This window comes from Dendronephthya gigantea, unplaced genomic scaffold (genome assembly GCF_004324835.1).
Source record: "Dendronephthya gigantea isolate DGI-Jeju-01 unplaced genomic scaffold, DenGig_1.0 000005F, whole genome shotgun sequence".
Classification (NCBI taxonomy): domain Eukaryota; kingdom Metazoa; phylum Cnidaria; class Anthozoa; order Malacalcyonacea; family Nephtheidae; genus Dendronephthya; species Dendronephthya gigantea.
This window is the reverse complement of record NW_021163015.1, coordinates 1597162-1610367: the sequence shown is the minus strand read 5'-3', so window position 1 is coordinate 1610367 and position 13206 is coordinate 1597162. Positions and strand designations below refer to the sequence as shown.

The following is a 13206-nucleotide window of genomic DNA, read 5'->3' as shown; positions in this document are numbered from 1 at the left end:
TTGAGATAAATTTAGTAACAATCGATAACCTCACCCAAAGTCTCTGCCAAAGTCAGAAATACTGAAATTGACAGAACGTATTATTTGGAAGGGTCACTTTCTAGTGGAAATATTGAAATCCTAAATAATTCAGTTCTTCAGTAAAGTCAAACCAAATATAAATTTTTTAACAGTTATCGTTTCTGATGTGAACTCTTAAAAAATTAGACAAAAAACGCTTTATTTTTTAAAAATAAATCAAGGAGATTGTATGCTATGAGTACTTAAGCCGTCTAAAGGAAATTTCTTTGACTAGATAGGAAAAATATATTTAGGGAAAAAAATTAGAAATTGTTTGGAATAGTATAACGTTTCTTGATCAGTTTTATGTGAATGTTATCGAATTGCGCAAAATGCGCGCAAGCGCGGGAAACACGGTTGACAGCGTGGGGGAAGAGGTGACTGGAGTGTTCAGTTGTTTGTTTATATAAAATGCACAATTGAAAAGCGAAATTACATTTACTCTCTGCAGATCGGCGAATTTGAAAGCGTTGTGAGATTGTTGGTACTAAATAGTTAGACATGGACGAAGAAGACAAATATGAAGATCCGATCGAAAGACGAAATTTGCGTTTCGAATATCGACAGCTGATAACTGACACTGAACGTAAGTCTCCATTTTGCAGATGTTTCTTCAATAATGAAACATTATATTCATTGTGATTGCATGTTTTTCGTAATTAATCGTATATAAATATTTTATAATAATTCGTATATATTTGATAATATATCGTATATATTTCATAATGGATTGTATACATTTCAGTATACATTTCATAGTTAATGATGAATCGATTTAATATTAAATGTATATGGCATTTCAATAATAATGTTATATATTTCAATAACTTCATTTATATGATGGCCTGGGTGGACTCTCGAGCCTTTAAGATATAAATTTTATAACCATCATGTCTGACTTTCATCAGAGAAAAGAGATGAGCATGTGCTGCCTGAATCAGATGGTCTAAATCAAGTCTTGGATGAAGGAAATGAGTTGTTTAAGAAAGGTATTAAAGAAAAATTTACTGCAATAAAGGTTTGCTCTCTTCAGTTTGCAGTTGCCTTTGCTTACTATTTTTTTGTTTCAAGTTCGCAGAACAAGGGAGGCTGCTTTAGATGCCCAATTACTTGTTTTGGTATCGAATCTGGGTTACGAACGAGCGCAGCACTTGCAGACCGGTATTGTCACATTTGAGCCACGGACATTTGCAGAGAAACTGGTATGGATGTTTTATGACAGTTACTAAAACACTCATTGGTGTGAAAATCAATCAAAATGATGAACAAGTTGATAATTCCTATGCATTGATGATTGGTAGTTATCTTTGTATGAGAACCTTCCTTTTCTTTAGATAACATTTATGGGTGGCCGTCGTGTTGATGAGTCAGATGAGGAGGGCAATGCAGAGGATGTCAGGCTTGAATCTCTGCATTGGAATACAATTGGACAGATTGCAGAAAAGTCATTTCGCAGAACGGCAGCAATTGAATTCATGTATGTGAAGCCATCTTAATAATTCTTGGTTCTAACTGCTAATAAGCTACTGTACTAACAGTCATCCAAATACCATATTGTGTTTGAATTTTATGGTATGTCCATTTTGATCTGTTGAAATGGTTATCCTTAAAACATGACTAAAACATCATGATGGAAAACATCAGTTCTCAGGTTTGGCAAATAGCTGAGTGTTCAAGGTTTTATTCTTCACTTTGGGCAACATTGTAACATTATTGCTTTATTGAGGACCAAGCACTTACCTTTATTCATTTTTTTCTGCATGCCAATGTAGGCATGGCCCTGTCTCAATGGATGCTCCAAAGAAGAAAGTAAAAAATGTGAAAGACAAGAGTGGCGACAAACCAGGTGCAGCTGCCAAAATCACACCCCAACAGGTTTGTTCCCTGTGCATATCTAGTGGCGTGAAACTGTGCATTGAATTTTGGTATAAAAAATCTCTCATTTGGAAAACTTTGTAACTTCTTAAAATACAAGACTACTAAATTTGATTAAAGGTTACCACTTTACAAGTTTGTAGGGCCCTGTAGTGCCATAAAAGGATTTTAACTGCAAACTCTTTTTGGCTGGTGAAACACACAAGAGCTTAGGATCAGTTTATATGTTTTCTTTTCCCATTGCTCTGATGTAAGTCTGGTCTCCATCTAGTCCAAGTGAACATGTCAAAGTGGATGATGTGATAGAATATTTGATATGTGTTTGCCGTCAATACTTACCGATTTGAATACAGAAATAAGGACAAATCTGAGGCAAATTTAAATCTGGACTATTTTTCATTGGTGAAAATGACTTGTGAAAATGGAAACAAGGCTTAAACCTCTCTTCGCATCGTAAAACACATTCGCATCTGTCAAAAGAATTGCAAGTTGCAACTGTAGAATTACATTTGTGGTTTGTGGCAAACAGATACCATTTTGTCTTTTTCATGCTGGTATGCCATTCATGTATGTTCAACGTTGTATTAATTCACGTTGTATCGTGTCAGCGTTTGTTCTGAAACGGCCTGAGGCCGGTTGTTCGAAAGGCGTTTAGCTTAGCCAGAGTTTAAAAATACTCTCATAGATATTGTGAATGCCTGAGCCTGCATCTTATGCATTAAATATGTACTTCCATTGAAAATTAAACTATTTACATCGAAATATTTCAGCTCATTTGTTCAATAAAATAGATTGTTTTGACTTTCGTTTTTCATTTTGAACATATCCAACGTTTAAGCTAAACGCCTTTCGAGCAACCGGCCCCAGAACAGACCACGACATATGACCGACTACCGCCGAGGCCTTCCTCCACAATCACTAGTCTTAAAAGTTAAATTTTTCAATTTTAACTCGAAAGTCATGCGTTCATTCACGAAAAACCCGAGATTACCATACTGTTTCGAACTGCCTAAGGTTTAAAAATAGAGTCGTTTACAAAGGCTCTTATTCCTTGAGTGGGCGAAAACTGCCCATTATAGATCACTGCAGGAGTTATACAGGAAATCCGAAGTACATTTTACACACAATTACCTTTGTGTTAGTTTTATTACTTTCGTTGTCCATGAAACAGCTACACGAACGCGCGTTGGAGTATCAAAGATCTTTCTATTGAGGTCTTTCCATTCTCAGACCAGTATTCTCCCCCAAAACGGCGACCAACGCTGAGTTAATCCGCCGAGATATTTGTTAACTGAAAACTGATTAAAACTTTTTTACTCGCAAAAGAATGAAGACCTTAATGTTATAATGATTGTTTTACTATCAGGTTAACCTGCATAGCTATACGCCAACGTCTTGTGGAAAGGAGCAGTGTTTGAGGCCGGGGCATTGTCGTATACGAGCTGTGCATTCGGTATTAATGCATGGCACTAAAAGCCAATACCTTCAATTGTTTTTAGCTGGTTAAAGTCGACGATAACAATGAGGAGTCAACGACTAAAGAAGTCCAAAGGGTGTATGAAGCATTGGCAAATGTCACTGAACCAGGTATATCCGGTTTTTTCACTGCAATGGTATAAATATAGTATACAGAACCCAATAGGGTCAACGTCTACGGTAAACGAACTACAGTTCCGCGTACTGAAATGTTTTATTTGTGTATACAGGAGATGATGAAGAACCCAAATCAGTGTCTTTCTTCAAGTTTGTCACAAACCCGGATTCATTCAGTCAAACTGTGGAGAACATATTTCACTTGTCTTTCCTAATCAATGTACGTCACAAAATGGCCGTAAATCAAAATATAACTTTCAACGAATCTCTCTTCGTCCAAGATTCCTGTTTTGTTTTGAGGAATGCTATGAGATATGATTTAAGGTTTCTGCCGAATACAGGCTAAATTAGTTTTCACATTTTTCCCACAGAAAGGAAATGCTGCCATTGAAATGGACGAAAATGGTCTCCCTATCGTATGTAAGTATACACAGAATGCAAGCCTGCTTTCTCCCTGGAAAATGGTAACTTACTTACAGTTTATTAGGATTGCCCTATCATTTCCCAAACAAATTTAAGCCTATTTCAGGATATGAACTCAGCGATTAAGGGCCCTGTTACACCATGCAGCTTTCCTTGTAACTTGCAATGCAATTGTTATTTTGAAGGATGTTAATTTGTCAAGAGTGTTCGAAATGCTAAGAAAACGTTAGTAGATCATAAGAAATGTTCGTATTCGACAACTTTAGATGCCTCAGGAGTAGAATTGCATTGCAAGTTGCAAGGGAAGTTGCATAGTGTAACACCGCCTTAAGCTATGAAAAAAAATATATACACGGCGTAATATTACTATCGATGACGCGGGTATATTTATTGCAGATCTCGCAGATCCGTATTCAGAGAAAGATTATGGTAATGAAGTTATCAAACGAAATCAAGTCGTTATGCCGTTCACAATGGAGGATTGGCGGGTAATCGTCTCTCTTCTTTATCGCTTATAGTACAACAATAATCGTTATCCCCAATTTACAATACAATTACCACATATATGTAATTGTCATCGGCAATTTTCAATTTGTTGAATCTTGATGAATTTCATATAGCATTTTCTAATGGCATTTTGTTTTGGGATGTTCAAGCCTAGATCCTTTTATATTGTACGAGTATCTCTATATTAATATTTCTCTATCTTGATCTATTTTTATAGAACATTGTCAGCACGTTTAAGATAAAAAAACCCGTCATTCCAACTCGGAAAACAACACAACAAAATTCAACGCAAGATAGCTGTATGGAAGAAGACTGATCCAGCAAGACTCTCGCACTTTGGGCATTATCTAAACCTATATTATAGATGTGTTTAGAAGAAAACTACCGTTCTTCAAGGCTATATTTTAGCGCAAGTTGAATGAATTTTGATTAGCCGAACGAATCCGGTTGTATCCTGTTGTGGCGAAGTTGTTGCAAAAAACGGACTCAAAGACCTTGCAAACAGTTTTCAAAGCTAACATGTATTATCCATACCATGCAGGATTATACGAAATATTGTAAAGTATTTGTTTACGAAAAGTTTTGTTTCGTCTCGAAACAGAGAACGATGTTTTGCACATTATTAAAGTTCATAATGTTAACCTAATAATATAGTTCTCAAAGTTAACAAGTATTATCTACCAAGATTATACGAAAAAAGGACAAAAAGAATCTGAAAGTATTTTAAAAGTATTTGTACAAAACGTTTTGTTTCGTCTCGAGAACAGAGAACGATGTTTTGCACATTTGTGATCATATTTTTACCGCGGCTTAATAAAAAAGTATGCTTAATAAAAAAATATGTTGTTGCAGTGGATGTGTACAACTTAAAGCTTCTCCGGATCAAGTAACGTCATGGCTGTCAAATTGTGTAATTTGCCAAAGTGAAACGTTGTCAGAACTGCTTTTTTTGGTTTTGTCAACTAGTTTGCCGGCAGAAAGTTTGCATATTTGTGGGAAAAAAAATATGTATATTATATAGCATATTTGTAGAAAAAATATATTGCAAGACATTTCGAATCATTCTCCGAGGTTTTTTTTGGTGAACAATGTGTGAGGGTGGATCATATCAGCATACCGCGGGCAACAATGCAAGAACTGCACATCGTACGCTTTTCAAAAGAACGTCATGTTTCATTTCTTGGCCTTCAATAGCCAATGTGGTCAATAGTCTAAAACGAATAATTATATATATAGGTCTTTCGACGCTTATAAAAAAGCAATTAAGATTAACAGTAAAACGTGTATTTCATTATTGACAGATGATGATAACCAATCAGAAATATATTTATTATGATTTCAAAAAAGAATTTTTATCATACCAGTAATAGTAACAATGATTGAGTTTTAATCTGGTCAAAAAGTAATTATACGGAACCATATGAACTAAGTGTATATTGTTGAATTCTAGCACTTGTGCAGGAATATTTTAAATCTGGTTTGGACGAATTTTCATCTCCGACTTTTTCATTGAATACGACGAACTTTTCCAATAGTACCAGGTTATTCCGGTAGCGTCGATCTGACCTGCACCCAAGTACAGGCCATTGAGGTTGCAACTATGACAGTTTTTGTACCACCAAGCTCCTTTCCAGGTCGTAGCACAATTACTACCATCAGCATCATTGTCGCTATCCTTGGTAGTGAACTGCATTTGATTGTGCCAAGCCAGAGAATCACTTGCGTCACCTTTTGAAAACATAAAAACCCACAATAAGCAATATGTAGTAATACTGCATGAATGGTTTTGTTTTTAAATTGTTATTTGGTATCAACGCTGGGTTTTCTAAAACCAAATTAGAAATGAACCCAGCTTGCATAGTATGACTGCTTTCTTTTACAACAAGGGCTAAAAACAACTAACATGTTAATTTGCAGCACAAACATTAAATTGAGAGCAAATCGGTGATTGCTTAAATAATACTCGATGTCTTCGGACGCGGTTTAGGTTCGCTTGCGCGGTGGCAATTGAAACTCAGTCAGATAATTTCTTTGTTTCATCAGGAAACTGAGATTTATATGTTGTTCTTAATTCACCTGAATAACTGCCAATATTCAATCTGTATTTGTCTGATTCATCAGCCACACTAAACGTTCCATATTCAGCGTAAGCCTCAGCGCCATTGAAATCCATCAAATCAACTCTTAGAACATTTTGCCCAGATTTGGACAAACGATGTATTTTATCAAGTCCCAACCAGAACTCGCCGTTAAGATCACCAAAGCCTGCTTTATAGTCTGACCATCCAAGGAAGAAATCTTCACTTCCATCTTGTCTTCTTTGAAACACGGTCCAGCCACCCCTGCTTGTGCTCATATCACAACTAACGTTGAAAGATCCCTGGCCATCGGGATCAATGGTATAAACACCATCTTTTCTTATCCCAGAACTATAGAGTTCAGCACAGCTTTTAAATATTGCTATAAATTGAATGGAAACAAATGTGATCAAATAAGAATGAAACCAGACCAGGCTTGAAGAATATTACAATGTTTAGAGAGTAAAACCAGTTTAGCAGGTGAAATTAGAATGGCAGACACCCTCAAGAATACCGCAAATATATCATTTGATGACATGGTAATAGACCTGTGGTCGGACATAATGAAGATTATTGAATAAATGTATACTGTCTGTTATCTTCATTCGTAAGTGATGTCGTGCAGCCACGCGATAGGTTTAGGATTCGTTTACAAACAAATAAAGCAATCAGAATGTAATAAAAAAATCTGAAAAAATACCTAAATTCCTGCCAGGTTTTGGACACAGCGTTTGATAAGCCAGTTTATGTTTGCGAAGATCTTCTTCTATTACCCGACAACAATTACCAAGGTGTTCCTCGCCTTTGGAACACAATATGTTGTAAGCGAGGGTACGATTTTCGATGTTAGATCTGATATCATCACAGCAAAGTGCTTCTGCACCATCAGTTTGCAGAAGAAGCTGCAGTAGGATCCCGACCAGAGCGATTCTCAACATTGCTTTGTCTTCAGTCTATAACTCTATATGCATGTACCTTACTTCAGTGGAAACCAACATGAACTGACTGGGTTGATTTAGGCGCTGGTAATTTTATGCAAAAAGGGTGTGAACTTTGCTCTCAATGTCATCTGACTTTTGGTGTCAACCAAGGTGCAAAACAAATCTTTTCAAATTTTGACAAATGTTTTCGAAACACATGCAAATGGCTTGATTTGTTTTCATGAAGGAACAAGGCATGACATGCAAGACATGAAATGAACCGAGCATATAAATATTAATTATCCATTGCAAACATTCACCTGCTGGTTCCTGAAAAGAGAAAACAGACAGAATTTGTGCTGTACGAAGGGTGGTATCAACACATAGAATTAGTTCATTGAAGAATAAACCTTACAAATATGGTAGAAAAACAGTGAAAGACGGCCAGATGTTTCAGAAAGAGGCGCTTTTGCTGCCTCTTGCCAACGACGGCGTTGCGAGGCAAGTTAGATGAAAAATTGCACCGTGTTCTTAAGAGGACCTTGATTCTCAGCGTGTCACTTGGTAAGTTCAAGGGGCTGTTCGAAAGGTGAAAAATGGATCTTTTTCTGAAACTGGATCTGACTATCTTCATTTTTGGACTAAAATTTTGGAGATTGACGGTAAGTTATTTGTTTCGTTGGGTTAAATGTTCGTGTTGTATTTAAAAGCAATATTAAAATCCTCGTTTTGTAGATGCGATCTGATTAGCCTTGTTGACTGCCGTATTTGTAGGCGGAACTGTCAAATTGTGTAATTTGCCAAAGTGAAACGTTGTTAGAGCTGCTTTTTTTTGGTTTTGTCAACTAGTTTGCGGGCAGAGAGTTTGCATTTTTGTATAAAATAATATATACATTTGTATATTATATAGCATATTTGTAAACGAATTTCAATGAATACTTCTAAATTCGCATTTTTATATAATTAGTTAATTTTAAACTCTCGACAAAATATATTGCAAGATATTTCGGATCATTCTCCGAGGTTTTTTTTGGTGAAGAATGTGTGAGGGTGGATCATATCAGCGTACCGCGGGCAACAATGCAAGAACTGCACAGCGTACGCTGTTCAAAAGAACGTCATGTTTCATTTCTAGGCCTTCAATAGCCAATTTGCATGGTCAATAGTCTAAAACGGATAATTATACATAGGTCTTTCGACGCTTATAAAAAAGCGATTAAGATTAACAGTAAAACGTGTATTTCATTATTCACAGATGATGATAACCAATCAGAAATATATTTATTGATTGAGCTTTAATAACAATGATTGAGCTTTAATCTGGTCAAAAAGTAATTATACGGAACCATATGCACTAAGTGTATATTGTTGAATTCTAGCACTTGTGCAGGAATATTTTAAATCTGGTTTGGTCGAATTTTCATCTCCGACTTTTTCATTGAATACCACGAATTTTTCCAAGAGTACCAGTTTATTCCGTTGGTACTAGTCTGACCTGCACCCAGGTACAGGCCATTGAGTTTGGAATCAAGACAGCTGTTGTACCACCAACCACCTTTGTAGCTCGTAGCACAATTATGACCCCAAACATCGTTGTCACTATCCTTGGTAGTGAACTGCATTTGATTGTGATTAGCAAGAGAATCACCTGCGGTACCTTTTAAAAACAAAAAAACCCACAATAAGCAATATATGTATAGTAATACTGCATCAATGGTTTTGTTTTTAAATTGTTATTTTGTATCAACACGCTGCGTTTTCTAAAACCAAATTAGAAATGAACCCAGCTTGCATAGTATGACTGCTTTCTTTTACAACAAGGGCTAAAAACAGTTAACAGCACAAACATTAAATTGAGAGCAAATTGGTGATTGCCTAAATAATACTCGATGTCTTTTGACGCGGTTTAGGTTCGCTTGCGCGGTGGCACTTGAAACTCAGTCAGATAATTTCTTTGTTTTATCAGGAAACTGAGATTTATATGTTATTCTTAATTCACCTGAGAAACTGCCAATATTCAATCTGTATTTGTCTGATTCATCAGCCACACTAAAGTTTCCATATTTAGCGTAAGCCTCGGCGCCATTGAAATCCATCAAATCAACTCTTAAAACATTTTGCCCAGATTTGGTTAAACGATGTATTTTGTCAAGGCCCAACCAGAACTCGCCGTTAAGATCACCAAAGCCTGCTTTATAGTCTGACCATCCAAGGTAGAAATCTTGACTTCCATCTTGTCTTCTTTGGAACACGGTCCAGCCACCCCCGTCTTTGCTCATGTCACAACTGACTTGGAACGAACCCAGGCCATCAGGATCGATGGTATAAACACCATCTTTCCCTATCCCAGAATTATAGTGTTCAGCACAGCTTTTGAATATAGCTATAAATTAAATGGAACCAAATGTGAACAAATAAGAATAAAACCAGACCAGGCTTGAAGAATATTACAATGTTTAGAAAGTAAAACCAGTTTAGCAGGTGAACACGGTGAAATTAGAATGGCAGACATAAGTATATCAATCAAGTGCATGTCAAAGGAAAACATCCTCATAATGAAGATGACCGAATAAATCGTATAGTTGTCTTTATCTTTATTCGTAAGTGATGTCGTACAGGCATGCGATAAGTTTGAGATTCATTCTTAAAAACAAATAAAGCAATCAGAATGTACTAAAAAAAAATCTGAAAAATTAACAAATTCCTACCAGGTTTTGGACACAACGTTTGATAAGCCAGCTTACGCTTGCGAAGATCTTGTTCTATTACCCGACAACAATTACCAAGGTGTTCCTCGCCTTTGGAACACAATATGTTGTAAGCGAGGGTACGATTTTCGATGTCAGATCTGATATCATCACAGCAAAGTGCTTCTGCACCATCAGTTTGCAAAAGAAGTTGCAGTAGGATCACGACCAGAGCAATTCTTAACATTGTTTTGTCTTCAGTCGATTTATCTGTTACCTTACTTCGATAGAAACCAACTCGATGAACTGACTGGGTAGACTTAGATGCTGGTATTTTATGCAAAAGCTATAGGTGTGGCGAAAAAGAACTAAACTCCACCCTTCATGTCAGCTGATCCTTAGTCCCATATAAGGTGCAGAACGGATCTTGTGAAATCTGACAATCAGAGATTGCTAAATATGATTTCATAAGCGAACAAAACAGCCGAATAAATATTATTCTGCAAAGCAAATATTATACACTTAATGTATGCCCCCGAGAGAAATAGTGAGTTTTGTTTTCCCAAGAGTCTAAATGTTTCCCGAGACGAAGTCGAGAAGTGCTTGGTTATATAGGAACAAAAACATTCATGTTGCACAACAATTTCAATTCAAAAACACTTTGCACAACAATTTCATTTCAACAACAGTTTTTCAATTAATTAATTAATTATAATAACTTAACAATAACACAATAATAACTTATTAATTATAACAGTTTTTCACTTGTTTCCCTGGCGGGAGACATTGCATTTATTTAAAGTCATGAGACCACGAATGAATCAATCACAATCAAAATATACAACACCTATATAACGATAATATTTATGATGGGTCTGATTGTCAGACAATAAACATTGCTTGCTGAATACGAGTTTGGCCTTTATACGTAGATTTAGTTAGCATATTGAGGAGTGGAAAACCTTAGAACTATGCAGAAGCATTGAGCGGAAGCATTGAGCATTGAGCATTGAGCAAGTGCATTTAGCTCATTCATTCCCAAGAGTCGGACGAGCGTGTTGTAACTTAAGGCGCTGTTACACTATGCAATTTTCCTCGCAACTTGCAATGCAATTATAATTTTGAGGGATGTTAATCAGTAAAAAGTGTTCGAAATGCTAAGAAGCGTTAGCAGATCGTCAGAAATGTTCGTATTTGACAACTTTAGATGCCTCAGGGGTACAATTGCATTGCAAGTTGCATTGAAACTAAGTTGCATAGTGTATAACAGTATTTACACCATTACATTAAAATGGCGCATTAACTATCGAGCATCGCTTTCGTGCATGAGAGTGAAAGCCACTTAATTGTACACGAAAATTCGTAGAACCGGATGTCAATTTTATTTTTCTAAAAACTCGGAGTCGCAAAAGACAAAAATACATTAAATAAAAGGCTAATTTAATAGTTTACAACTCTACGCTAAATGAATATTTTATTGATTTTACAGTGAAATTGTATTGAAAAGCTCTTTACTACATAAAATAGGTCCAAGCAGAGAAGACCATTGGTATTCACAGGTATAAAGAGCTTGAGAGTGTGGTGAATAACGAGTTATGCGTGGTTAATTCAAATACACCTCATCAAAGGTAAATATTTTGCTACATTTTTAATGCGTTGGCTAAATTCTACTGTATTAAGGGCCGGGTTTATGAATTTGCGATAGTGCATGTTCGGCCAAAAAAATCTATAATTTCGCTACACATATCAGAGCACCTCGAAAGTACACACTTTTAGTTATAATTTAACTAGGAAGTGTTGAATAATAATATAACTTCCCTCTTAATTACTACGATTAGGCGATAATTTCATCGGTAACCAGTGGCAACTGTTGATAATTAGTGATATACAAACTTAATTGAGGCTCTTTCCATGCGGTACATTGGAAGGATATATTAAATGATTCAATATCCTCTCACTCTCTCGTTAAATGATTGATGTCGTTTCAAAACAAGCCAAGAGTTCCACCGTGTATAAAAATATTATTCTAGTATGCAAACATTTACCAATTGACGATTTATTGTAAAAACAAACCGCGACATTCTACTTCAAGCGAGACGTTTAGCAAATATTTTGTAATTGTTCACAGGTCAACGTTTTGAGGTTTTATATTAAAAAAACTTGCCGAGACACAGGTCAGGCTGAGAAGTCATTATGTACATGAATGCAACAAGGACCTTTCAGCCCCACAGACACATGCAGGAAAAATTTCGCTTAGGGCTTCGGTTTAGATGGAGCAGGTATATCCCGGCTAATCGCCCGTTGTTTGCTATAACTTTGATTAAATCGTAGTATTTCTAAATCGAGGACCCTCTTATTCCAAAGCTCAAATTTCATCGCTTTTCGAGCATTTTTAGAACGGTTGAAAGAATCACTATCCGGTGGATAGCGCTATCCGGCTTTCATACAACTGGCCCCAGGACCTTATTGTTACAGCTTGTCTCGCACGATTAGTTCTTTACGCGAATACTCGTTGTTGCAGGTCGTGTTACATAGTGCAATTCTTCTTGCTAAATGCGATGCAATTCTGCTCATGAGGAATGTAAATTTGGCAACTACGAAACTTTTGTTTTTTTTACATCCCACGGATGTTTTTCTTATTTTAAAAATTTCCATCTCTCAAAACATCCATTGGCATTGGATTGCATTGGAAGTTGCAAGAAAAATGGCATCGCGTTACGCGGCCACTCAATTCGCAGCTGTAAAATTAAGTCCAACAAAATCCTGCATGTTCTAAAATACTAATATCTCTGCCTAGTTTCTACAATTTGGAATTTATCATTATAAAGAAAAAGGAAAGAAAAACAATATTTTACCAGCGAGTATCACATTAGGGAGTCAGAAATAACGACAGCGTTTTAATTGAACTTGGAATAGGAAAAAACAATTATGAGCAGGTGTCACATTATAAGGCGGTTTTTGAAAAGCTTTTAACGGCGTTTTTTGTGTATGATGCACATATGCATATATACATGTACACATTGCGTAAAAAGAAAGGAAGTCTATTTTGGTGCTTCACAGAGA

The 13206-nt window shown here is 36.2% G+C and overlaps 3 protein-coding genes across 3 annotated transcripts; 1 reads left to right on the top strand and 2 right to left on the bottom strand.

Moving 5' to 3' along the window:
* Positions 1-439: 439 nt before the first annotated feature.
* LOC114516057 (non-structural maintenance of chromosomes element 4 homolog A-like) lies at positions 440-5449 on the top strand. Its single transcript, XM_028535416.1, has 10 exons — positions 440-646; positions 969-1049; positions 1132-1262; positions 1395-1537; positions 1833-1935; positions 3435-3522; positions 3642-3748; positions 3900-3948; positions 4348-4439; positions 4676-5449. Exons 1-10 carry the CDS (start codon positions 562-564, stop codon positions 4772-4774), a joined length of 978 nt encoding a protein of 325 aa, XP_028391217.1. The 5' UTR covers positions 440-561; the 3' UTR covers positions 4775-5449.
* A 314-nt stretch (positions 5450-5763) lies between these two features.
* LOC114516232 (ryncolin-1-like) lies at positions 5764-8434 on the bottom strand. Its single transcript, XM_028535655.1, has 3 exons — positions 7237-8434; positions 6535-6918; positions 5764-6186 (listed from the first exon to the last, which is right to left on the bottom strand). The coding sequence occupies exons 1-3, from the start codon at positions 7472-7474 to the stop codon at positions 5927-5929; spliced, it is 882 nt and encodes a 293-aa protein (XP_028391456.1). The 5' UTR covers positions 7475-8434; the 3' UTR covers positions 5764-5926.
* A 309-nt stretch (positions 8435-8743) lies between these two features.
* On the bottom strand, positions 8744-10716 carry LOC114516233 (ficolin-2-like). The gene is made up of 3 exons (XM_028535656.1): positions 10165-10716; positions 9456-9839; positions 8744-9113 (listed from the first exon to the last, which is right to left on the bottom strand). The coding sequence occupies exons 1-3, from the start codon at positions 10388-10390 to the stop codon at positions 8854-8856; spliced, it is 870 nt and encodes a 289-aa protein (XP_028391457.1). The 5' UTR covers positions 10391-10716; the 3' UTR covers positions 8744-8853.
* Between the last annotated feature and the right edge of the window lie 2490 nt (positions 10717-13206).